The sequence below is a fragment of the Zootoca vivipara genome, chromosome 16 (genome assembly GCF_965207765.1).
Source record: "Zootoca vivipara chromosome 16, rZooViv2.hap1.1, whole genome shotgun sequence".
In the NCBI taxonomy this organism is placed as follows: domain Eukaryota; kingdom Metazoa; phylum Chordata; class Lepidosauria; order Squamata; family Lacertidae; genus Zootoca; species Zootoca vivipara.
This window is the reverse complement of record NC_142599.1, coordinates 22,440,872-22,466,852: the sequence shown is the minus strand read 5'-3', so window position 1 is coordinate 22,466,852 and position 25,981 is coordinate 22,440,872. Positions and strand designations below refer to the sequence as shown.

The 25,981-nt window shown below is 43.0% G+C and overlaps 1 protein-coding gene across 1 annotated transcript in view; it reads left to right on the top strand.

The window, feature by feature from the left end:
• The window catches only part of MED13L (mediator complex subunit 13L), a 169,656-nt gene that overhangs the window by 108,204 nt on the left and 35,471 nt on the right, over positions 1–25,981 (top strand). The window contains exons 6-16 of the mRNA XM_035098346.3: positions 1,838–2,029; positions 2,416–2,604; positions 7,424–7,586; positions 9,478–9,582; positions 11,088–11,813; positions 17,886–18,108; positions 19,417–19,522; positions 20,081–20,205; positions 21,119–21,218; positions 24,414–24,634; positions 25,470–25,672. Coding sequence (XP_034954237.3) covers positions 1,838–2,029; positions 2,416–2,604; positions 7,424–7,586; positions 9,478–9,582; positions 11,088–11,813; positions 17,886–18,108; positions 19,417–19,522; positions 20,081–20,205; positions 21,119–21,218; positions 24,414–24,634; positions 25,470–25,672 — 2,353 coding nt within the window. The remainder of the gene's footprint in view (positions 1–1,837; positions 2,030–2,415; positions 2,605–7,423; positions 7,587–9,477; positions 9,583–11,087; positions 11,814–17,885; positions 18,109–19,416; positions 19,523–20,080; positions 20,206–21,118; positions 21,219–24,413; positions 24,635–25,469; positions 25,673–25,981) is intronic.

Genomic DNA, 25,981 nt, shown 5'->3' with positions numbered 1-25,981 from the left:
GTGATTTAAATTACTCTCAACCCCCCCCCCAGGTTTAAATGAAGTTTTCTATTTGTTAATTAATATATTTCCTGAAGAGGTGTGCGTGCTAATGGGTTGTTGTAACAATTAACAAATATTGGTCTGAAACTAAATAGAACGTTTTTACTATCTAGGAGTAAATCCATGTCTTCTGGCCATGCAGCTTGCATCCTTTTGCACTAAAGGATTATATCTGCCCAGCGAGACAAAGGAGTCAATTGTGAAATAATGAATTTCTGTTTGACTGTTTCTGTACAGACACTTTAAGCAGGATCACTTAATTCAAGATGAATTAAGCAATAGCAAAGGGCTAGTAATTATTGTTTATACATTTTTTCTAATGAAAAGGAATGCACATGTCCAAGCTCTTCGTTAGACGATCTTAAATATTCTTAATTTGCTACAAAATGCCAGATTGTTTTCAAAAAGAGATGTTCAATATAATTGATGTAATGGGGTTTCCTTTACCTTTTTTTGCTGTAGAATATAAAGTTCAGCAGCTGCTAGTCCTTGAGCCTCCTATATGAATAAAATTGTGGGATGTCAGCATTGTGTCTGGTGCTGTACAAACCGCAAAACATTTTTAAAGTTGTTGTCTGAAAACCATTCATAGTTGATAAGTTTACAAATGGGGTTGAATAAACAGGAAAGCAAGGAAGAGAGAAAGAGAAATTAAAAGTATATTTAAAATGACCAGGAATGCTTCTGAAATGATTGAATGCGTTTGCGGGGGGGGGGGGAGGAATTTATAGAACACCTAAATGGAAAAAGGTTTTCAGAATATTGAAACTAGAAGTGGAGGATGCATTGTACAATGCCTCGAGCTCCTCGAAGAAAAGGCAGGATAAAAATGTAGCATGTAAATAAATATTTTCTGCCTTGGGTTCCACGGCAGCACAGAGGTCAGATGTTAATGTAACTAAATAAACAAACTAAACTTATAAAGGAAGCCTCAGCAAGAGAGCTGGGATGGAGATGCTTTAAAAATGGGGGCATTCTAGAATGAATAAAAGAGATCAGAGATGAAGAATGAAGGCTGTAGAAGTGGACATGCCAGGAAATGAGGGAGGAGACATCCAATTAGCATGCAATTAATTAATTAGCATGTGATTTGCATGAAAGGCTAGTTGCCAAGCTACAGCTGGAGGACGGATCGTCCTTACTCTATAATCTTCTTACTCCAGAGTTATCCTCAGATTTAAATCCTTAAACTCAGTGGCCTTAAAAACATCAAATGATCTTAAACAATGACACTTGAGGAGGAAAACACTTAATTAATTTGAGCTGCTTCTTCTTTGCTATCACATTTGCAAATCTCTCTGCTTTCCATAGCTGAGAGGACAACATGCTCTGAGAGTCTCAGTGCTGCACAGAGTACTTTGAGGTCCTCAACAGAACATTCTTTGGCCAGGTTTGCAAGGTTTAGGAGCCAATTTTAAATTGAATTGACAACAAAATATACACATTTGGCCAGAATTAAAACATGCTTCTTCACCACAGTCCCCCAGCCAAAATACTTCTAATTTGTGTGTGTGTTTATGAGCTGTGTATAGTAAGAAACTACTTATTAGGACAACATTTTGATTGTATATTATTATTATTATTATTATTATTATTATTATTATTATTATTATACCAACTTTCATCCGTAGATCCCAGGGCAGTTCACAGTTCCTGGAAAGTAAGACCCATTGAATACAGTGGGGCTGACTTCAGAGTAAATTTGTTTAGGCTATTGCAATGTGTGCTGGGGCCTGAGGTGAGGCTGTATGCTGAACTATCTTCTTTTCTCCCCCCCCCCCCCCCGTTTTATCAGTGCTGATAAGCCCTTATGGCTTAAGTGGTACATTAACGGGCCAAGCGTACAAGATGTCAGACCCAGCAACCCGGAAGCTAATTGAGGAGTGGCAGTATTTTTACCCAATGGTGTTGAAGAAGAAAGAGAACTTGAAAGAGGAAGAACTGGGATATGATGACGATTTTCCGGTGGCAGTAGAAGTCATAGTTGGTAAGGTTCAATATTTTGCTCGTATCGCTTTTCCCCTCCCCCTACCGCCATTCAAAAAGTTAAAAAATTTTTTAAAAAACAAAAAGTTAAAAAACACACTCCTGTTTAATATGTAGCAGTCTTTAGTGTGAATCTGTTAATACTGAAGAATTTTGGAGATACTACTTGCCCTTAAGATTTGGTAGCAGCTTTGTCTTCTAGCTCACGATGATCTCAGACTGTTGATTCATGCTGCCTATTAGTTACAAACGTGACCGTTTAAAAAATATGATGTTTATGAATAATGGATTTTGGCTTGTGTATTGAAGCAGAAACAATTTCGCTAAATTGAAAATGTTTAAAAACATTCATAGCCTACTCTTGTCACTTCACTCCTGCCTTAACAGGTGGCGTCCGAATGGTATATCCTTCAGCTTTTGTTCTAATCTCGCAAAATGATATTCCTGTGTCTCAGAACACTTCCACACTAGGAGCTCACAACAGCATGACACAGCAGGGAGCTGGCAACGTGAAAGATCCCAGCGGTTGTGGAATGTTACTCACACCACCCACCTCTCCAGAGCAGACCATCATAGGTAAGCGAGGAAGCCACCTTACAGTTCTTTTAAAACAGTTACGTGTATTCTGCCTGTTTAGAAGAAGAACAGAAGCTCCTTGCCAATGTCAGTGGTCATTCTGGCAGTCTTCACCTTAATAAAGACCAGGCTCTCTTCAGAAGTATTCTTCCTGCCTGCATCAGATCCAGGATCATAGCAGGTGACGGGGCCCAGACCAGGGCAGCAGGGCAGCACCTGCCACACAGTTCTTCCCTTGTACACCTTGACTAGATGGCAGCTGAATTCCTCGTAGGAGGGTGCTGGATAGAGGTGCCCTACTTCCTTGCCAATGTCAGTGCTGGTTCTGGCTGTCTTGTCCTCCTTGGAAACTCTCTCTCCCTGCCCCGGCTGAGTCACTTTCCGGAGCAGAGCAGGAGGCGGTGTCCTGGCCAGGAGGACAGCACAGCTCCTGCCACACAGTTCTTTCCCAGAGACAGCTCATGCTCAGTTCATACAAGAAGTGATTTAAAGTGGAGAGAGTGAGCCTGTTGGATCTTTCCTTTGTCTGCTATGTTTTGTGTTTATCCCCACCTGCTATCTGTATTTCCCCTGGTGGGACTTTCTTCTAGCCCTTGGGGCAAACTAGATGTGACACATCAACTGTAGTTGCAATGAGCACATCTCATTTTTAAATTTTAAACAGCTGTAGAGACGCCAACCAAGTTTGGGACCACCAATGAACAGAAACATCACATAGTGTGAATAACAGACTTTGGCGGGGGGCTGTCCTTGGGACTGGGGTGGGAGGAGGTTTTCTAACACCATCAACACCACTGCACTCCCAGTACTGGGGGAAACCATAGCTCAGTGGTAGAGAACATAATTTGCATGCAAAAGGTTCTGGTGTCAGCCCCTGGCATAGACCCACATTTGAAACTCTAGAGAACTGGGCCTGTCCATGTAGATAATATGAAACTAGATGGAGCAAAGGCTTGATTAATTGTAAGGGCAAATTGCTTAGGTGGACACAGTGCAAGTAAAATGAAGCAAGCAGTAGAAGAATTCAGCACCTTGTTCCTGTATCTACTTTAAATCTCCCCCTCCCCCAAATCAGAGTTTGGCACTGGCTTGCATTTGAATACATAGGTCTGTTGCTACCATGCATAGTTACACCTTCAGTAAAATTAATATTTGCAAAGCACATGCTTTTTAATGTACAGTGATGGAGCACAATTTTGAGGAGCACTATAAAATCTGAGCTCTGCAGCTTTCAGGAAACAGAAAGAGTTCCAGTCAGAGTCATAAAAAATGTTGTCTTTATGTGTTAGTGAAACCTCAATCTAATATCCTCTGCTGTTCCTTGATGGTTGTTAAAGTGGCGTGTCTCTTTTAAATCAATGAAAGTACTTAACTTACTTTGGGTAAAGGCAAGGCATGTCCTTCAGCACTACACAGGTATATCCGGTTGTAATAATTTCCTTTTCTGCGTGGCTGCCAATGTCCAAGGACATAAGCTGGTTCTAGCATTGGGCACACACTGTAGGCAGACCTGCTTTGTGTTGATGTAATTAATTATAGCGAGTGTTACTCTTCTCCCTGAAAAAGCTATGTGAGAAGGCTTTAAGAAAGAACAACTTTAGCAATTAATTATATTACGGATGCTGTTGGACTATAATTGCCAAAGCTTCTGTCTCTGGGGGTGGGGTGGGGGTGGGGGTGGCAACATATGGCATACCACCACTCTGTACACACACACACACACACACACACACACACACACACACACGTATATATATAGTATATATAGCTAGTATATATAGGACTTGGGGGGAAGCTATAGGGATAACAGACAAAAGCCAACCCTTAAGAAAGACTCAGTCAAACAAACAGCACCAAGAATAAATCAAAAGGGCTAAATGGATAGGAGTTTTGAGAAGGAATGGGGGGGGTAGATACAAGAAAACAAGAGAAAGAAACTGATTTTAGAATATAAGCAAAAAGCTTCAGCTTCACCACAAAGAACTCTTTAGATCAAGGTGGTCCAACCTCTTGGGCCAAGTGAGCTGCAAGAGCATTTTGACACAGAGCCTGTGGGCCACACGCTGAACGAAATTTCCATATAGTAAATTAAAGTGTTTGCAATATATTCATTTTTTTAAAAAAAATTAAACACAATATATTTAATTTATATAGTTAAATGCACAATAGAATTAATATATTTAATAAGCAAACTCAGGGTGAAACCACAGGAGAGAACGAGTGCTCAAATCCGGGCTTGCAGGTTTCCCATTGAGAACAGGATACTGGACTAGATTGGACATTGGCCTGATCCCACAGGCTCTTCTTATGTCGTGGAGCATAGAAGCATAGAATTGTAGAGATGGAAGGGACCCTGAGGGTCATCTAGTCCACCTCCCCGAAATCTGAGAAAGGAGGTGGAAGGATTTTAGGACCATGCCATAACCCTCATGCCTCCTTCCTGAAGCCAGGTCACACTGCCATCGCTGCTGCATCAGGAGCCACTTCCATTCTCTGCTCTGCCAGGGGCCACCTAAAAGGCCTCAAGGGCCACATGTGGCTCACAGACTGCATGTTGGACCACCCTGCTGTAGTTGGTACTGCTCAGAAGAGTCAGAGTGAGCAGAGAGTAATGAATAAACGAAAGCATCCCGTCTCCAAACCACTGTGGTTGGAGATCTCGGGTAAAATCATTTCCTCTTATTGGAAGCTAGACCTGTCAGTCACAAAAGAGCTCTCCCTCTCCCCACCTTGGTGTTTTCCTTATATGGGAAGCTTCACTTCTGGCAGACACACGGTCTGCACTGTCCCCCCCCCCCCCCCCATTGTTAGAATTGCTTCAGAGGTCCCTCCTTCCTTCTCTCTCTCTCTCTCTCTCTCTCTCTCTCTCTCTCTCTCTCTCTCTCTCTCTCTCTCTCTCTCTCTCTCTCTCTGTGTGTGTGTGTGTGTGTGTGTGTGTGTGTGTGTGGAGAGGCCTTTCAGAATCAAACTCAATTTGGCTCAAGTCTTAGGATTTCTCTAAATTTCTAGGCACACTCCTACTGATGCCTTTGTGAATGTGGCAGTCAATGAATGCAGCGCATCAGGTCTATGGAAATCGCAGAAATGTGTTGCGAGCTGGTGCCTGTTTCTTCATTCTTGTGCAGGATAGTGTTTGCATGCTGCCACCCAGGACTTGGATCCTGTGAAGGGTGGCATCATTGTGGCATTATTGAAAGCATCACAACTTCACACAGATGCTTGCTCCACATGTCAGCCAGCATTTGCAAATCGGAAACGTAGACTTGTGATGGGGAACTGTCCCTTGAGAGACCTTGGCTGCTGACAGCAGCAGCATAGTAAGAACCAAATGAGAGAGCAGGATGCCATTGTACAACCTGGTTTGCAAACACTTGTAGCCGCTGGAAATAACAGCAAACACAAAACCCTGGCACAGACGTCCTTTTACAGCAGGGGCAGGCGTGGTTGCCTTTTCGCCTTCTGATGTAGCAGTGCTTTGGCTGCTTTCAGTGTTTTATTCATAAGGCTTTTTCTGGCCATGCCAGACATAAGAACAAGGAGTTCTGTAAACATGTTTGACCTTGTTGAGGATTTGTACTATTACCTCCTTTTTCAGTTCAAGCACAGTGTGTGTGACATGCAGTTCGGAAGCAAGCTAAAAGCTCCCTCTGCTGTTCCAGTTCATGCTTAGAGTGCTGCCGCTCATCCAATTGGTCTAAAGATATCATTCATAACAGAGAACAGAAGCCGTTGCTGGTGCCATTCATAAGCAGTTTTACTGCCTTGGCGTGGGCGCGGGGGGAGGACACACTGCCAGTCCTGAATGACTGTGCATATGACATCAGCACAACCACTGCAGTAATTTAAAAATGAACTTGATTCAGATTAAACATCAAACTGTGTTTTGCCATTATATGAGCAAGCCTTGGATTTCCACGTTTCTTCCTCCCTTTATGCCCTCCGTGACTTCCTGTTTTGCAAATGGAAAAGCAATCAAACCATGATTCCAAATTCTGGGTTGCAAACATACCATAGTTTGTGCAAATCGTAGTTTCCTCACTTCAATAACAGCAAGCTCTGCCACCAAAAAAGGAACTGCAGGAGGGAATTGGAGTGCACTAAGCATTTATAGGGATTCTGAGGCCTGTTCACATAACACTAAATCATAGTTTGGTGTTGGTGTCAAAACCAATCCATGATCTGATAATAAATGTGGCAGCTGGTAATAAATGTAAGGTTTAAGATGTCACCCAAATGAAAGGCTGGTTTTGGACATAATATTTGGCCCATATTCCACCCCCTCTTCCCTTATGCACCGACTTTAACATGGATATTCTTGTTTGGTTAAGCCAGAATTCACCATATTAGGCATGGCTGGGAACTCTGGTCCAAACAAACCAAGATCTCCATGCCAGAGCTGGTGAAATGAGTTGGAGTTGGAGCAAAGTGTATGTGAGCATGACTCATTTATGGTTTATGAAGCCGATTAAGTTATATTAGATCTGGCTTGAATTTTCACTCTAATCACACATTTTTTGGACCCCAAAGAACATCATTTCCAGGAATTAACTCTTGTACCTTTTGCTATACAGTGGTACTTCTAGTTGTGGACATGATCCATTCTGGGGTGTCGTTCGCACCCTGAAAAGTCCGCAACTAGAGTGGCACTTCTGCGCAAGCGGGGAGCATGATAGAGCGCTTCTGCGCATGAGCAAAGCGCGCAGAACCCTTCTGCACACACACGCACGGCAAAACCCGCGTTCGCAAGCCGAAAAGACGCAACATGAACCTAGGGCAACACGAGGTATGACTGTATCCTGTGTTGTTGTTTATCTTGCAGGTGAAAGTGGAGGCATTCCAAGCACAGTCAGCCATTCAGCAGCACCAGACGGTATGGTCACTGTGCAAAGTCCAAAGAAATCAGGGAAGATTCCTCCAAAATTCCAGAATCGCATGGTCCGCCGAGTTTGGAAGGAATGTATCCTCAACAGGACACAGTCCAAGTAAGATAATAATCACACCTGTTTTCCTCTATTTCAACTTGAGTTGGCATCCAGTTCTAACAATTATCAGGGTAGTGTTTTCCCCCCTCCCATAGATAACATTCTCCTCATTTGCATTTTAATATGCCATGTATAGAAGCATTGTCTGTCTTGCTGTTGTGAAGGTTAGTGGCTGGCTCAGTAGCGCAACTGAGTCAAAATAACCTGTGCTGGTGGAGGGCTTGCACAGAGTGTAGGAAGAAAGTCTCCTTAGGCTTTAGTCAGATAAGCTCAGGGATTGTGCAGCTCTCTTCCCTTGAAGGTTCAGGAGATTCCTCATGTTGTGTCATGTGTAAAGAACATGGCATCATAAACTGTGGCCTTAACCCTGAGGTACTACAAAAGAACTGTGAGTCAAACAAATTTTAAGAACATAGGAAGCTTGTAGTGTCAACACTGACTGACAGTAGCTCTCAGGGACTTTCCATCCCTATCTGGAAGTGTGGGCGATTGAATCTGGGTACTTCTGCGTGCAAAAGACATGTTCTGTCAGTGAACTATGTATAGTCCTCTACCCTAAGGAAGAGCTCTTGCCTCAGCCATATATATATATATATATATATATATATATATATATATATGTGTGTGTGTGTGTGTGTGTGTGTGTGTGTGTGTGTGTATAAAAATGGGGATGTGTGCTTTATTAAGGTGCAATAATAATTATGGGGGAAATGGAAAATGGCTTGCTTTTTATTTATTTCCATTTAATAATTTATTAATCTTAAATAAGGCATCCAATTACTGATTGACTTTGTAGAATGAAAGATGGAGCTCTGTATTACTTTGGCAGCTTCATGTTACAACCCAGAGTTAAGGTTATTGTGTAGTTCAGAAAATGGGCCAGTGGAGGCTTGTCACAATCACTGCTGTGTGTCTTCTGAGAGTGAGCTGCCACTTGACACTTAAAAGTATCTGTGTATGTCTGCTTTCAACACTTAGTCTTTTAAAAGGTTTTTCACTACATATTTCTAAAGGTTTTGGATTCCTGGTTTTAATTCCTGTACTTCCCACTTTGGTTGTTTTGTCATATATGTTTGGTTTGGGTTCTAGCCTCTGGAGCAGGAGAAAACAAGCTTGTTCCATCTTTCATGCGACAGCCCTTTCAATATTTGAAAATGGCTATCATCTCTCCTCTCAGTCTCCACATTTCCAGGCTAAACATACCCAGTTCCCCTCAACTCTTCCTCATAAGCCTTGATTTCCATTTTGGTCTCCCACCTCTGCACACGTTCTGGCTTGTCAATGTCCTTCTTAAATTGTGGTGTCCAGAATTGGACACAGTATTCCAGGTGTGGTCTGACCAAGGCAGAATATAGTGGTTCTGTGCTATTACTTCCCTGGATCTGGACACCATACTTCTGTTGATGTAGCCTAGAATAGCATTAGCTTTATTTGCTGCTGCATCACACTGTTGATGTTCAGCTTGTGGTCCACTAACACCCCTAGATCCTTTTCACATGTCCTGATAGTAAACCAGATGTCCCTCATCTTATATTTGTGCATCTTATATCTGGTTTTTCCTGCCTAAGTGCAGAACCTTACATTTGTCCCTATTGAAATTCATTTTGTTAGTTGGGGCCCAGGTCTCCAATCTGTTAAGGTCATCTTGACCACCCCTCCCAGTTTGGTGTCATCTGCAAATTTGATGAGCATCCCCTCAATGCCTTCATCCAAGTTGTTTATAAAGATGATGAACAACAAAGGGCCCAGGATTTGTGCCCAGTTGTAGTTGCTGCAAGATTCTCTAATGATCACAGCATTCTTTTTCTGTAGCTTATTGGCTCACAAATTAAATTCTGCTACCGTGGTGGCTGCGGACTTATTTCTAAATAATTATTTCTTTCTGTATCAGGAGGAGTCAAATTACTGCTACTAACGTGGAGGAAGAGGCCCCTAGAAGCAGTGTTACTTGGGATTTTGTTGATCCAGTCCAAAGAGTGTGCTGTTCTTGCTCCAGGTCAGTGCATAAGAGAATAATTCTCAAGATGATTAGGGGTGGTTTCTGTCATGAGTACTTGTTTCTGTGGGAGCGGGACGCTCTGTTTAAAGGTTGTGCCAGACAAGCACATGCTTAGCTTCTGCTTAACAAAGTTGTGGGATCATCCCAAAAGCCATTCCGTCTGCTAAGTGCCTGTATCCAGAGCTGGCAGTTTCACTGGATTTGGCAAGGCATTCCTGTTTGGGCTTCCTAAGGCCAGGGTCAAATCTTACATTGTAGCACCAGGTTTTAAAGGATGGGACTTAAAAGGTAAAGGTAAAGGGACCCCTGACCATTAGGTCCAGTCGTGACCGACTCTGGGGTTGCGCGCTCATCTCGCATTATTGGCCGAGGGAGCCGGCGTATAGCTTCCAGGTCATGTGGCCAGCATGACAAAGCCGCTTCTGGCGAACCAGAGCAGCACATGGAAACGCCGTTTACCTTCCCGCTGTAGCGGTTCCTATTTATCTACTTGCATTTTGACGTGCTTTCGAACTGCTAGGTTGGCAGGAGCTGGGACCAAGCAACGGGAGCTCACCCCGTCACAGGGATTCGAACCGCCAACCTTCTGGTCAGCAAGCCCTAGGCTCAGTGGTTTAACCACAGCGCCACCTGGGTCCCCTCTTTATTGTATAACTCTTTATTGTATAACTCTTTATTGTATAACTCTTTATTGTATGATGCCTGAGCTGCTTTCCTCCTGGTCAGTCATACCAGTCTTTATAATCAGAGTGTGTACCTACCCCTTCAAACTGTTGGTCTATTACAAAAGTTGGTTGTTCTCTCTAGCGCCTTAAAATCTGTCATAAAAGCAGCCACATTGAGTCAGTTTGCTTAAGGCGTCAATGATGGGGCTGCTTAGGTCCACGCCTCTGTAGGTTAGACATATTGGTCAACATTATGACTTAAACATATGGCAGGGCAGAGGTTGCAGCAAAGTATGCTTGGTAGACAGGACAGAAGGCCACAATCCTGCTGCCTCACAGCACATAGTTGGAGTTTTGCATGAACTTGCCATCGTGTGAGGTTTCTCACCCTCTCTTGAGGCAGCCGCCCCTTTCACTACCTGTAAAACTAACTACAGATTTGGCTTTGTGTGGAGGGCCAATCTTGAGTCTCCATGATGAATGACTGTGTAGAAGATGTCTTCATTCTAAGGAGAGGAGGAAACAAGCAAGTGAATATATATTTTTGTCCCCCTCCAGAACAAATTCATAGGATTATCCAGAAAATGCTTTACACATGATTTGAGTATTTCATGACGACTGGTTTTATCTAGCTGTCAGGGTAGTTCATGTGAAAGTCAAGGTAGTGACAAGTTTGAAACAGATGAATCACCAAAATAACGTGCCACTATTGCAAAGCCACTTACAAATGAGATGGAGGAGAAATCTAGATGCACCAGCATACAAACTTAACACTTCACCCTCTTTACTCTTCTTTACAGTCCACTTGGTAAATTATTCTTGATGTTTCTCTTCCAGGCATAAGCTTCTCAAGCAGCGTTGTGCTGTGGGTTCCAGTCGTCCACCAACGATATCACAACCAGGGTTTGGCGTAGGATCCTCATCCTCTTCTGCCTTGCCACCTCCTGCCTCTAAGCACAAAACCACAGAGAGACAGGAGAAATCGGAAAAACTCCAAAAGAGATCGCTGCTGCCATTTCACCATCGTCCTTCTGTCACTGAAGAGCTGTGTATGGAGCAGGACCCTTCGGGACAAAAGCTGGCCTTGGCTGGGATGGAGCCCTCTTTAGAAGCCCCTAGCAACAGGAAATATGAAAAGCAGCTCACTCTGCCACCCAGGCACCCAAGCAAACAAACGAATTTGAATCCTATGGATTCCCCCCATTCCCCAACATCCCCTCTGCCTCCCACACTTAGCCCCCAGCCAAGGGGGCAGGAAGCAGACAGTTTGGACCCTCCACCAGTTCCTGTAAATCCAGCCCTCTACAGCAATGGGTTGGAGCTCCAGCCTATGGCCAGCGCAGAGGAAAGGACAGTCCTCTTGGGCCAGAGGCTTCCTCTGATGGCAGAAGTCAGCGAGACAGCTTTATATTGTGGGGTTATACATAACCAAGAGTCATCAAATAAATGGCAGGGATATGTTCTTCCTTCAACTGGGGATCCAGACTTCAGCCCACCAGAACTCCAGTGTGAGAGATACGACACCAAAATGGATGTTGCCCCTGAGAGCACTGCACTAAAAAGGTAAGGACACTGATTTTTGTCCCAGGTGTTGCTCTGGGTGTTGGTGGCTAGTGGTCCTTCTACAGGTTTTGGCTAATTATGCGTGTATGTGGTACAGAAAAAGACCCAAGCCATTGGTACATGAGCTTTTGGGTCTTAGGTTTTCAGACAAAATGGAGAGTAAAAGCACAGCTTGAAAAAAATGTGAGGTTCAGTGCTGTTTCCTGTTCTGTGCTGGGCTGAACGAGCGGCAGGCAATAGTTTCATATTGTACGGTGCATTAATGTCTCCCTCTAAAGGCCAATAGGAAATGCCATGTCATTGTTTTAGAGAGGAAACGCTTTCTGCTCATAACTTTAGAAGAAACTTGATAGGCACTTTTTAAAGTTCATTGACAGGCTTTTATACGGCACCAATCCTGTTGTTGTGGAATTGGAGTATGTGCTGGTGGAGCTGTATAATTTTTATGCAGAAGTAAAATACCACAAGAGCGTTCCCATGCTTGTGTAAGACCAAATGTTTACACATGGATCACTACTTTTAAAGTGTGCCATATTCATATATATATATATATTTGTGAAACAGTTTAAATCATTAGCCTTGGGTGGTGGGGGAAGGCTGAGTGGAGGTTTGTTTTTCCTCCCTCCCCTGCAAGGTTTTGGGAGGGTGCATTCAATAATGGGAGGAGCAATTTTCAAGCAGACATAGTTGCTTTTATTGTGGATAACTTGTGAGATTTGTATATCATTGTCAGTCTTGCTATCAGTTTCCATGTCTTTGTGTATAGAGTCACAGCATACTTCCCACTGTGATTGCTGCTTCAGTAACTGGGTTTAATAGTTGTCCAGTGTAGTCAAAGAACATTTTTGTTGAATGTCCAAGGAGGACCACATTGTTGACCCCTGTATGAACTGTGAGACCTTTACCTCTTTGGTGATGTATTGTGACTGCCTGGAAACAAATATGGGATGGTGCCAAAGGATATTCAAAGTCAGAATGTCTGGTACCAGTGTTTTGTGGCTAAAGGTGAAACTAGACAGGAACTTGGATGGCGCTGTGGTCTAAACCACTGAGCTTCTTGGGCCTCGTAAGGTTGGCAGTTCAAATCTGGACAACGGGTTGAGCTCCTGTCCTGCCAGCCTAGCAGTTCAAAAGCATGCCAGCGCAAGTACATGAATAGGTACTGCTCGACGGGAAGGTAAACGGTGTTTCCGTGTGCTATGGCATTCATCATGATATCCTGTGTGCCAGAAGCGGTTTAGTCATGCTGGCCACATGACCCAGAAAAGCTGTTTGTGGACAAATGCTGGCTCCCTCTGCCTGAAAGCGAGATGAGTGCCTTACCCCATAGTTGAATTTGACAGGACTTAACCATCCAGGGGTGCTTTACCTTTAGATGTTACAGGAGATTTTTCTCTGCTCCTGAATACAGTCAAACCTCGTTTTGTGGACGGGATCCGTTCTGGAGGCCCATCCACAAGCCGAAAATGACGCGCGTCGAAGTGCCGCGTCTGCGCACACACATGCCGTGATTTAGAACTTCTGCGCATGCGCAAGCGGCAAACCCGGAAGTAACCCATTCCGGTACTTCCGGGTTTGCTGCGGATGTTCGGCGAAGTGGATGCAAGTGCAGGCGGACGCAGAATGAGGTTTGACTGTATAGCAAAACCAAGTGGGAAGTGTTCTCAGGAGTGCCACTAACAATTTATCAAAAGCCCAACATGTTTTATGCCAAAGAATCTCAGGAACCATAATTTGTTAAGGAAACTGAGTGTTGCTAGGAGACCCCAATGCCCCTTGCAGAGCTACAAACCCTCCATTGAGCCATGTTCTTTAAACCTGGGGAAGATGGGAAAGGGTTCTCTTGAGTACCACACTGATGCAGCCCTGTAGATGTTAGGCCAAATGAAATAGCTGTAAACCTGGTATTAAAGATGATTATGTGGATTCTGAAGAAAATTGCTTTACATTGGTATCCCTAAGGATAAGAAGTGATTATATGAGGAAGCAACAAATGCTTCAATAGCAAATCTAGAAAGCAAGCAATGTGAATCCTCTTGTCATTTTTCTGGTTGGGTAGATTTTCATAGGCTCTGGAGTAGTGGGACGTGGGTGGCGCTGTGGGTTAAACCACAGAGCCTAGGGCTTGCCGATCAGAAGGTTGGCGGGTCAAATCCCCGCGACGGGGTGAGCTCCCGTTGCTCGGTCCCAGCTCCTGCCAACCTAGCAGTTTGAAAGCATGTCAAAGTGCAAGTAGATAAATACAGTGGGAAGGTAAACGGTGTTTCCGTGTGCTGCTCTGGTTTGCCAGAAGCGGCTTTGTCATGCTGGCCACATGACCTGGAAGCTGTATGCCGGCTCCCTCGGCCAATAATGCGAGATGAGCGCCGCAACCCCAGAGTCGGTCACGACTGGACCTAATGGTCAGGGGTCCCTTTACCTTTACCTGGAGTAGTGACCACTTGATCTAAGCGGCGAAGTGGGGGCCAATGGAGGTAGGGTGCATTCATTGTTGAAAGAGACAGTAATTGTAAAACAAGCCATCTAATTCCACAGCAGAATGGTCCAAGACAGAGCAGTTCACAGCAGTCATAGTTGCTACCGGGTAGTAGAGAGTCAATTCAACAGAGGTGATGAACTCTGAAGGAGAATATAGGGTATCTGTGTGTATCCTGAAGTCTCCCAAGGAGATGAGAGTTCCATAAGTGGAAGATTGTGAGCTGAGTGTCAAGCATAGCTGCCAAGTTTTCCCTTTTCTCGCGAGGAAGCCTATTCAGCATAAGGGAAAATCCCTTAAAAAAGGGATAACTTGGCAGCTTTGGTGTCAAGGTGATAAAGAACTTGACAGGGGCCTACAATAGAGAGTGGTGTGATTAGTTTTTCTGTCTTGAATATTTCCCTGTAATCTTCAGTATGAGAAGCTGCTGTGGATTTACTGGATTCCTTTATGAGTGAATCAACAATATTGCTAGGCTCTGTTACATTGTGAGTCCTTTCAGAATCTTCTTTGGGACTGAGCATGTGGTGAGCTGCTCTGGAAAGCAGTAATCTGGTACTGTATCCTAATATTTTTTGCTAGGTGGCAGGAAAAGACTTTATAACCAGGCCTTTGGCCTTTAACTCTCTGTGACCCTTTAGAAGTGTGTGGGATGTTCCTCTTGGTTTTAATGTATCTATGTGGGGTTTTTTGTCCATCTGTTTTGTTGTTTTGGGTTGCCCTGGGCAAGATAAAGCTAATAACAATAACAATAATAATTAACAATTACTTCAGTTAACCATGGTCTCTGGTTCCAAATGATTCCCTGTCTGGACATGGAGCCACATAGAAGCCAATTTTGTTGTTTGCTCCATGTTTTACCCTATTGGAACACAAACATACCCAACCCCTCCACCCTCCAGAAGAGCAGTTTATTGCAGAAACTCCTTAAGGAATATCAGAGCAAGTGAAGGTAACGTATTTAAAAAGGGCTCTACTGTTGAGAATTAGATTTGACTTCTTAATAAATGCCATTAAATACTAGAAATGATGAATGTCCCTGCATGTCCGTGAGAAGATTGGATAGTTTTAAACTTTTTAGATGTGGGCAACTGGTTTCCTTGCCTTGCTGTTCTAGTGCTAAAGGCAGCATCATATCTTGGAAATATGTGTGCACCCTGTTGTGAGCAATCTAGAATTATGGAAAGAAAATGCCAGCTGTTTCCTGAGGTTACATACCGGTGGAACTGTCAGTCCTCATCAAAGCCTAAATCTGTGCTAATGTGATGTTTAACTTTGTTTTACCTAGAGGTTGTTTATTTAGAAAAAGATTGCAAATGGCTCAATCAAAAAACAATCCCCTAAGTGGTGAACATAAAACAATATAGAAATTAATCAATAGGACACAGATAAAATCAAGAAATGTTAAAAACAAGCATGCATAACTAAACTATGTATCTGGATAGTCCTGCCTGCCATTGTCAAGTTTTTAGCAGGTATCTAACGCAGTATAACAGGGGTGCTTACCTAATATTAATAGGCGGGGAGTTCCAAAGCAAATGAGGAAAGTACATTACACTGCACTTTTAAAACTGGAAGTTCTGCAGATCAAAGCGGTTGGGTAGGCATGTCCAGGGCAAGGCAATCCCTCAAGTAAGCTGGTCCCAAGCTGTTAAAACCTTTATATACTATTAAGTAATACCTTGAACTTAGCCTGGCAGCCAATGCAGATTTTTGAGCAGAAGTGTAATATGCTGGTAGGATTCTTACTCCTGTCAGCAATCATGCTGCAGCATTCTGCCCTAACTGCAGTTTCTGAACCAAGTGCAAGCCCTCAAGAGTACATTGCAATAATCTAGTCTTGAAGTGGTCAAGCTATCCTGGTCCAGGAGTGACCACAGCTGTTATAAGAGTCGAACAGAAATACTCAAATTTGCTTTCACATATATCAGTGCTGCAGGGTGTGTTATATTTGCACTGCAAGAGAGTGTGGCAGTTACACTTCATAAAAGTCATTAAGGAGCTTTTTGGCTTGTTTTTGTAATACCTATACCAAATGCTATCCAGTCTTTAGCTTGCCTTTTACAAAATTCTCCACTCTAGAAAGGATTGGCAAAGATCTGAGTTGATTGATTTCACTTTCCCAGAAATTTGGAGTTTAGAATTGATTCTGCAGCAGTACCTTCTATTTGTGTTTTGAGACCTCCAGAATGCTACATCAGAATGCCCCATGTTACATCAGAGGGCATATAAAGTGAGGCTTTGTGCCTTTCCTCATTAACATGAGAACTTTCCCCCCTCTTCCCCTTATGTGCCTGCAAAACTCGAGCACAACAAGTGGTCAGTGATCTCTAGGTGTGCGTAGAACAGATGAAGAATGCAATAGGTACCAGATCCATTCCATAAATATTGTGCTTAAATCGGAGCCTAGGGTTTTGCAGGCTGAATTCTGTTTGGAAATGAACCTTACCCTATCACTATGGCCAGTGTGGAAGGACAGCCCTATAGTCATGTCTCAGGCTCCTTGAGCCTTTTACAGTTGTTATATGTTCTCGTTATTTTGGCTGTGACTGAGCTAATTGAACTTTTGGTTGGGTGTATGGGAGATAGGGATGAATGAAACTTGCATGCAGTTGAACATCTCCAAAAATATTTCTGAATTTTTCACATGTGTATCTCAGTGATGGCTAATTCGATGTCCTAAACTGAGCTCTTCATGTGAGACCAGACTTGGGGGACAGAAAAGTGCTCTCAGGCCATATGTTCCATAGGACAGGGGTGGACAGCCTGCAGCCCTAAGGTCGTGTGTGGCGCTCATCTTAATTTCAGAAGCCCCACTTGTGGCAAGAGCAAGCTCTTTCTACCCCACCAACCCACAGTAGGCAGGAAGGAGGAGGAGAGACAAGGGCTGGCCCTGGCCACTGTTGGCTTTGGCCCAACCTACCACTGGCATGCCCTCCTGCCCTCCCCCCAATTGACTCCCAGAAAATGCAGCCCTTGATGGGGAAAAAATGTTGTCCACCACAGCACATAAAAATGAGATGCTCTTGATCCTTCACAAGTGTGTCAGAAGTACACATATCCAGGAGAGAAATGTAAGAGCTATATTTCCAATACAACAATCTTGCAGAGGAAAAGGAAGAACAGGAAACTTGTGCATCCTGTTCCTGCACAGCAAGATAATGTCTAAAGCAAATACCAAAAATAGGGGCTTGAACATTTCTTTCTTTCTTTTTTATTTATTGCAACACTTATTTCCATTTTCAAAGACATCTGAAAGGTAGCTAACAACCATTAAAATCTGGTGCAAAGACGAGGATTATTGCCATATTTTCTTCAGTATCCACTTCTGCAGATGCTCTAAGTATACCATAATATTTCTGGTTATGGGGGAGATTTTGATTCATTGATGTGTCTGTAAGATTCTGTTCTTTCTGTGGCTAGGCCAGAATGCAAGCTTACAAGTCAGCCAGTAGATTCGTAATGCTCTGCTAGAGAAGCATTTTGTTTCAGCTTTATCGAACCAGAAGAGGAATTATATTAGCTGTGTTTGTGTAAGAAAAATCTATAAATCTGCAGAACAGACTTTACTGTTTTTCTGTTTCCTTTTCTCTTAGGCTCTTAGCGCAACCTAATAAAAAATTTAAAATCTTGGAAGAAACCCCCTCAGTGCCAGCAATGAATTATCTCGACCCCTTACCTCTAATACAGCAACCTGGTGAATGTTTGGGAGATGTCAGCGATCCTTACACATTTCAGGATGGCGATATCAAATACAGCTTCACTGGCACTAAGAAGTGCAAGCTTGGAACTGATAGAGAATCTCTGAAGAAGAATAAGGTATGCTGTCAAACTAGTAGCACAATATTTTTTGAGTGCACTGATTCTTGCTTGTAAATTTTTGTCTGTTGTACTACAACTCAGACATTTGAAGTCTTAAATTCTTTGTCTTGTGGTGAAAAATTCCTTTGTAGATTTAGACATAATAATTTTAATTGATTAAGGTTGCAATCCTGCATATACTTACCAAAGTGAAAGCTCTGTTGAATGGATGCATGCTGCCAGATTGCTCCTGAACACTCCTAGAGCAAACCATAAGATTTGACTTCCCATGACATCCAAATTCATGCTCATGGCTCGTTCATTCTGAACAAGCCATAATCTGAAATCCTGGTTTGTTCTTGGCTTCTCAGTCATGGTTTGAAGAGAAACCACAAGTGTTGGTTCAGGTGCCACTGTAAACCAAGACTCATGGTTTGTTGCTTATTGTAAGGGAGGAGCACGGTGGGAGTGACTTATCAGCCCACAATATTATCCTGCTTGTTCACAGTTAGCCATGGTTTACCACTCACTCAGTACAGTAGTGCTTACTTCAACGCAAACATACAGACAGTTGAGCTCTAAGTGATTATGTTTGCCTATGAGTAAATACAATAGTTCTGAATACTTTCGCCATTTTAAAATGCCACGTCTGTGCCATAGAGACACAGGAAGCTGCCTTATACCACGTTACAGCATTAATCCAACCTAGATTAGTGTTGTGAACACTGATTGATCTCCAGGATTTCAAACAGGAGTCTTCTGGGACAAGCTAGGGATTGAACAATAGGACTTTCTGCATGCAAAGCATGTAGCCTACCACTGAGCTAAGGCCCTTCATGAGACATTTCCTTCTGCCCAAGGTCCAAACTTCATGTAATACAAACTATGTAGTTGTACCTTTAAGTCAAAGATTGTTGGCAATTGTTTTTGTTTGTTTTTAAAAAAGCCTGCATGCTGAAGGAGAGTGTTCCAGATTCGGACCCTAGCATGGAGGATAAGGGAGGCTTTAATGAACCAGGTCTTCTGCACCTGGGGTTTGCACTGCTGAAAAGAATTCCATTCCATTCATACAAACCTTTCTCTACTATTTTGGTTTTTGACTACTGCTTTTTAAACATTACTTTGGGGAGGGCATTATATCTGCTGTTTGGAGCCACATCCCATGTGACAGGTTGTTATTGCATAGTTACCGGAAAAACTATTTGCAACACCATTGAAAGCGGTGGGTGTGTGAGGTTGTAAGAGCTCAGAACTGCTCACCTGGATTTATTTTTCTTTTCTAACTCATTTAAGGAAATTTTGGTTGATTAAATTCTCTGTTTGCAGTCAGAAGATGGAACAGCAACTAAAGAGATTTCTGCGGCAGGCCATTCCACCACCATTCCAGATGGGAATAATGCAATGTCCATTTTCAGTTCTGCTCCTAAAACAGGTATGTTTAAATGTGTCGGACCCTTCTTGTGAAAGATGCCACTGACCATCTTAATAAGAATCATAAGGCAGCAATACTTCAGTGATGAACTGTGACGCAAACAATTAGTAGAAAATAGTAGTACAGTGGTGTACCTTGGTTCTCTAACGGCTTGGCTCCTGAACAAATCAGCTCCCGAATACCGCAAACCCAGAAGTAAGTGTTCCAGTTTGTGAACGTTTTTTGGAAGCTGAACATCCGGCGCGGCTTCTGCTTGAGTGCAGGAAGCTCCTGCAGCCAATTGGAAGCTGTGCCTTGGTTTTTGAACAGTTTTGAGAGTTGAACACTCCTGGAACGGATTAAGTAAGAGAACCAAGGTACAACTGTAATGTTGTTCGGCATCTGAAAATATGTCCACATACAGCTAGGACTCCAGCTGATTATTTTAAAAGATAAATTTTGAATACAGCAACTGTGTTTTTGGAGAGTGTGATTTAATGCCTTTCTGGCTGACTTCTAAAATCCTTGATGTTTCTCCCCACCCCCTTCTCTCTCTCTCTCTCTCCATCCTCCCTGCAGACACACGGCAAGATAATGCTGCAGGCCGAGCTGGTTCTAGTAGCCTCACGCAAGTTACAGATTTGGCCCCTTCACTACATGATTTAGACAACCTCTTCGATAATTCAGATGAAGATGATCCTGGAGTAAGTGTGTGATGTGTTAAGATATGCTATATGCTCTTGGTGTCACTCTGCCCTTGGAGTAATATATAATCTCAGGGAATTTTGGGACTTGATTTCTCCTCCATCTGATTTCATGGAATTGCAGAGTTGGGGGGAATTCCAAGGTTCATCTAAAGGTAAAGGGACCCCTGACCATTAGGTCAAGTCATGACTGACTCTGGGGTTGTGGTGCTCATCTTGTGTTATTGCCGAGGGAGCCAGCGTACAGCTTCCAGGTCATGTGGCCAGCACAAAGCCACTTCTGGCAAACCAGAGCAGCACACGGAAACACTGTTTACCTTCCCGCTCTAGCGATACCTATTTATCTACTTGCACTTTGATGTGCTTTAGAACTGCTAGGTTGCAGGAGCTGGGACCTCCAGTTTTCCCCGTAGTGTGAACTACGTGGTCAATGGAATGTCATGCCAGAGCCACTCTTCTTGCCCCAAAGGAAGATTTCAGCATGAGAGCAAAGTCTGTGTCTAATGCAGCAGATACACTAAATTCTTTTTGTCTGTGTTTCCCCCCCATTGTTTCCATTCACTTTGCCCACAATTTCAGAAACTTCACTTTGTGCTGATGTGGGTTAATAAAGTAGTTGTGCTTTCATGGAAAACACCAGGACACAAAAAATTATTCATTTGTGAAAAACACACAGACGTAAGATGACTTTTTAAACCATTAAAACAAAAAATTAAAAACAAGTGAATGATGCAAAATTAGGTTTCTCCGCCCCTCTCCCCCATGATTTTTTTTTCCATTTAAAAGGTGCTCTTCATTGTTTTATTTAAAATGGAATAAAACGAAAAGACTGTGAAGTTGTGTTATGGCCAGTTTGGTTTTAAAGAGGTATTTGTTTTTAATGAGGTCTTTTTAAAAAAAATCCTAAATCTAGGCTGTCTCGCCTGCCCTCCGGTCATCAAAAATACCTGCAGTGGGGACAGAAGAGCGCCCTCTGGGCAAGGACGGCAGAACAGCAGTACCTTATCCTCCAAGTAAGTGTTAAGTGTGTCCCCAGCATTTCACCTAATATTAAAAGTACAAGCCAATCATATAAAAAACCCACATCCAGGTTTTTGAAAGAATTGCTGTGTAAATTGGGTATTAATTTTCTTAGCTGGTCTTGAGCTATCTGGGGTGATTCCACTGGTATTCCAATCTTATTAGAGACCCAGGAGGAGGACCACTTTGCCTCAGTTGCAATTGCTCTTGTGTTCTATGGTATTGGCTGCCTCTTATTCATATATTTTCCAAAATCTCTATCCTGCTTATTTTCCCAGAGTTGTGACGCAGAGTGGCTAACAATACGTAATAAGGTCAGAACAGCCCAAGCGTCATTCATTAAAAAAAGAAGTCCACTCTGAGCATACACTCAGATTAATGAGTAAACAGTCTTCAACCTGTTCAACAAATTCCAGCAGCATGAAAGTGACGTGGAGCTGAGCCAGCAGAAATTGAATTGAGCTCAGAAACTAAATGGCAGCCTGTGCAAATCCAATAGAACCAGCATGATAAAATCAAATCACCTGGCTCCCATAAACAGCTTGGCTGCCTCTTGACAAGAGCTGTGTGTTTTTAGTACCGGTGTCCCAGACACCATTGTTCATTTGCTAGCTGGTGGATTGAAGCATAGTGTTCCTACCCAAGTTGTGATTGTACAAGTCACAGGGAAATGTAATTATTTTAATTTATGCTGTCTTCATTTAAAGGCTACCACTTTTAAAAAGGTGGATAAGGAATTTGCTGTCTGCAATAGAAGCCCACGGTTTCTAATTGAAACTGTATTATATATCTCCATTCAATTTATACTGAGGGAGAAATGAAGCTTGCCAGTGTTCAAACTGCTGTCTCTTAGCATGACTTTAAATATTTAGGTGAAGTCAGAAGAATCTGGGTTGTGCTGGGCTTTTTGTATCCAGCATATATTAATATAGATTGTGGATTCCCAATGCCCTGCTCCTTTTCAATCATGCCAGGAACTGCAGGGAGTTGTATTGTCCTTTGAGATCTGCAGATGTTTCCCCACTGCAACCCTCACATACGTGATATGCTTTAGAAATGTTTTATGTGTATTTGAAAATAGAATTGTGCGTGTGTGTGATACTAACAGATGTCATTGTGAATTACAATATCCTCCTGCTTCCGAGAGAGGGAGAGAGATACCACGGCCACTCTAAGCTGAACTCTCATTCCGCCGCAAATAATTCTTGAGCATTATCTCATTAACTCTAGCTGGTAATGAGAACAAATTGAGGGGAAAAACCATGGTGTCACGAGGATGAGTCAGAGAGTTTTATGGCTCCATAAAAGCAGTGCTGATTTACTCAAATGCAGAAGTATGAAGTACACAGAGATTGGGTTTTGACAGTTTTAGTAGATCTATAGCTGCTTAAAATATGCAAGGCTTTCTCAAGCATGACACACATGAAAATGAATAATGATACCCAGTCAGTTCTGTGGGTTTATTTAATTAAATATTTTCTTCTTCTTTTAATGATACTGCATTGCAGAACGTTGCCCCCACTTTCTTTTTTTAATTTAAAAAAGGGGGGGGGGAATTCCAAAAAGAATGGCACAGTGTGGAACAGGTTGGGAAGGGTTAAGTAGATCGGACTTGCCCCGTTCAATGTTCATCTCTCTCTCTCTCTCTCTCTCTCTCTCTCTCTCTCTCTCTCTCTCTCTCTCTCCTGTAAAAGATTTCAGAAAGAGCAGAAGCAAGTGTATATGCATGCACGAGAGAGAGAGGGTTGCCAGACGATTAGACAGCAGAACCTGCTTCCCCTTCTGTGCACTGATTTTGATGGGCTAGAAGCTTGGTCTCTCTCTGAAGGATTTCCCTTTTGGATGCAAGACCAGTGCTTTCCTAAGCTCCATTTTGTTGCCAATTAGGAGAAGAGCAGGGTGACATCAGCATGCTGTGTGTGCCTTACAATCTCCACAGGGATGTCCCAGCGGCAAATCTGCTGGAGAGCACTGATCAGAGTTGCTGATGTATACTTAGCATGTTATACAAACTGCCTGTCAAAGAGAGGCTCATGGACCCCACACTGTAGCATCAGTGGCTGTTCCCTCTGGTCTGGACGTGGCTGATAAGCCCAGCTTTGTGCATGCATGTCTCAGCTGAGTTTAGGAAATGCACATAGCTGCTGTTCACACTATGTTGCGGTTCCTTTGGTTGCTTTCTCCTTTTATTATATTGCTAGCAAGCTAGTCTCTCGCTACTCAGGGATGGCTAGGATCTCTACTGTAGTCTGGTTCTAGACTTGGAGACTTGCATTCCTTAATGTTTGCCCAACCTGTGACTTCCCTTTCCTTTACCAGTTCTACCTTGATATGTCCTTGAGAAGACCAAAGCAAGCTGCATCGTTGTTAAGCATGAATAACTTCTTGCCTGCTCTTAATATTAATAATTATTTCTTAAGCAACCAAACGCAATATATATATATATAGCATAAAACATAAAATAAAAATGCCACAATCCTGTTTCACAATTGATATAAAAGAATGAGGTAAAGAAATACAGTTGTTGTTGTTGTTTAGTCGTTTAGTCGTGTCCGACTCTTCGTGACCCCATGGACCATAGCACGCCAGGCACTCCTGTCTTCCACTGCCTCCCGCAGTTTGGTCAAACTCATGTTCGTAGCTTCGAGGACACTGTCCAACCATCTCGTCCTCTGTCATCCCCTTCTCCTAGTGCCCTCAATCTTTCCCAAAATCAGGGTCTTTTCCAGGGAGTCTTCTCTTCTCATGAGGTGGCCAAAGTATTGGAGCCTCAGCTTCACGATCTGTCCTTCCAGTGAGCACTCAGGCCACTCAGAGCACTCAGTGAGCACTCCGTTTCCTTCAGAATGGATAGTTTGTTTTTAAATTTGGCTTTGCTGGCTAAGATGTAAAGATAGCAGGTTTGTAGTACAACTTCTGTTAATTGCCAGTTTTTCTCAAAGGAGTGTTTTAATTGCTATTTCCATAGTAGTGATAGCCTTCTCTCATAATCTAAATGTTGGAAGATTCAGGACAGATGAAACAAAGAGTCTCTTCACACAGCTCAGGTTAAATGATTGAATCCACTGCCATAAGAGTTCAGAGCGGCTAATTCTGAAACTTGACAGCAAGTCTGCTTTGAGCATCACGGAAGGGTTGCTTAAAAAAAAGTATAGATAATGTGTTAACACATGGGTTATTTTGTCTAGCTGTGGCAGATCTGCAGAGGATGTTTCCAACACCACCTTCCTTGGAGCAACACCCCGCTTTCTCCCCTGTGATGAGCTATAAAGACGGCATCAACTCGGAGACCGTGACTACACTGGGAATGATGGAAAGCCCTGTGGTCAACATGGTTACAACCCAGCTCACAGAGTTTAAAATGGAAGTGGAAGATGGATTAGGCAGCCCTAAGCCAGAAGAAATCAAGGTATCAAGCTAAAGCAGGTGGTGGTGTAAAACAAACATGGGCGGAGAGACATGGGCAGGAAAGTTGTTGATCAGCTCTGCCTTAAAATGAATATGAATAACCATGGAAATGAATTGGGGGTTTGCAGGTCCTGCAGCCAACGAAACAAGGACAGACATTCTTTGTCCAGACATCCCAGTGCAGCAAAGTTTGAGCACCAAGTACAGTGGCACGAAGTACAATGGCTGAGCTCAGGGAAAAACTGTAGCTCAATGGTAGAAGATGCATTTGTACACAGAAGGTTCTAACTTCAGTCTCTGGCATCTCTCATTAAAAGGATCGGGTAAAAGTAACATGAAAGACTCTTGCCTGAAACTCTGGAGAGCTGCTGCCATTTAGGGTAGATAATACTTTGCCAGGTGCTGATGTTGCCACCTGTACTAAGCAAGTAGTGGGCACCCAATTCCCAGTAGCAAAGCTGGTGCATTTTTCTTCATTTGGAATGTAGCTTGAATAAATCCCGAGATTTCTGTTTTCAAAGAATTTAGAGCTGCTTGCCCAAGGTTGAAGATTAAAATGGGAAAGAGATGTAGTTTAGTGGAAGAGCATCTGCCTTTACCTGTAGACGGTCACAGGTTCAACCTCCAGTGGCATCCGCAGGTAGGGGGTAGGCTGAAACCATGAAGAGCTGCTGCCTGTCAGTGTAGACAGTACTGAGCTACATGGACCCAGTATCTGGCACCTTTCCAGGTTCCTAATTCTCACTAATCATAATTTTAGGCAAGAAAAGTTGCCTGAATAATATCTGTACGTTTCTTTTATGTGTCCCAACCCATGCAATCCCTTGGTTTTGCAGGATTTCTCCTTTGTGCACAAAGCTTCGACCTTTCAGCCCTTTGTGGGCTCCTCCATGTTTGCTCCTCTGAAGATGCTGCCCAGCCAGTGCCTGCTACCTCTGAAGATCCCAGAGACCTGTGTCTATCGGCCTTCCTGGGCCATTCCTCCAAAAATCGAACAACTTCCTTTACCGCCTACTGCTTTCATCAGAGATGGATACAAGTAAGTGCAGCAGTGGAAATGAGAAAACGGGTTTGTGTGTTTTCGCATAGTCCTGCAGGATATTCATTGACTTCCTCGTTAATCCACCGTGTATGATTTTTACTTAGCCTTTGGGATTAACTTTGAACGTAATGAGGTGGAGAGGAGGCTATTTACAATTACCGCTAATTCTGCTAAGAATGATCTGGGCATGATTTTTTATCAATCAAATATTTGAAAAACTACCATGATGGGTGTAGCCATGGAGATCAATCCCCATATCTGTCATCCACAAATGAGAGACAGGAGACAGAAGTGACTGCTTTCCTT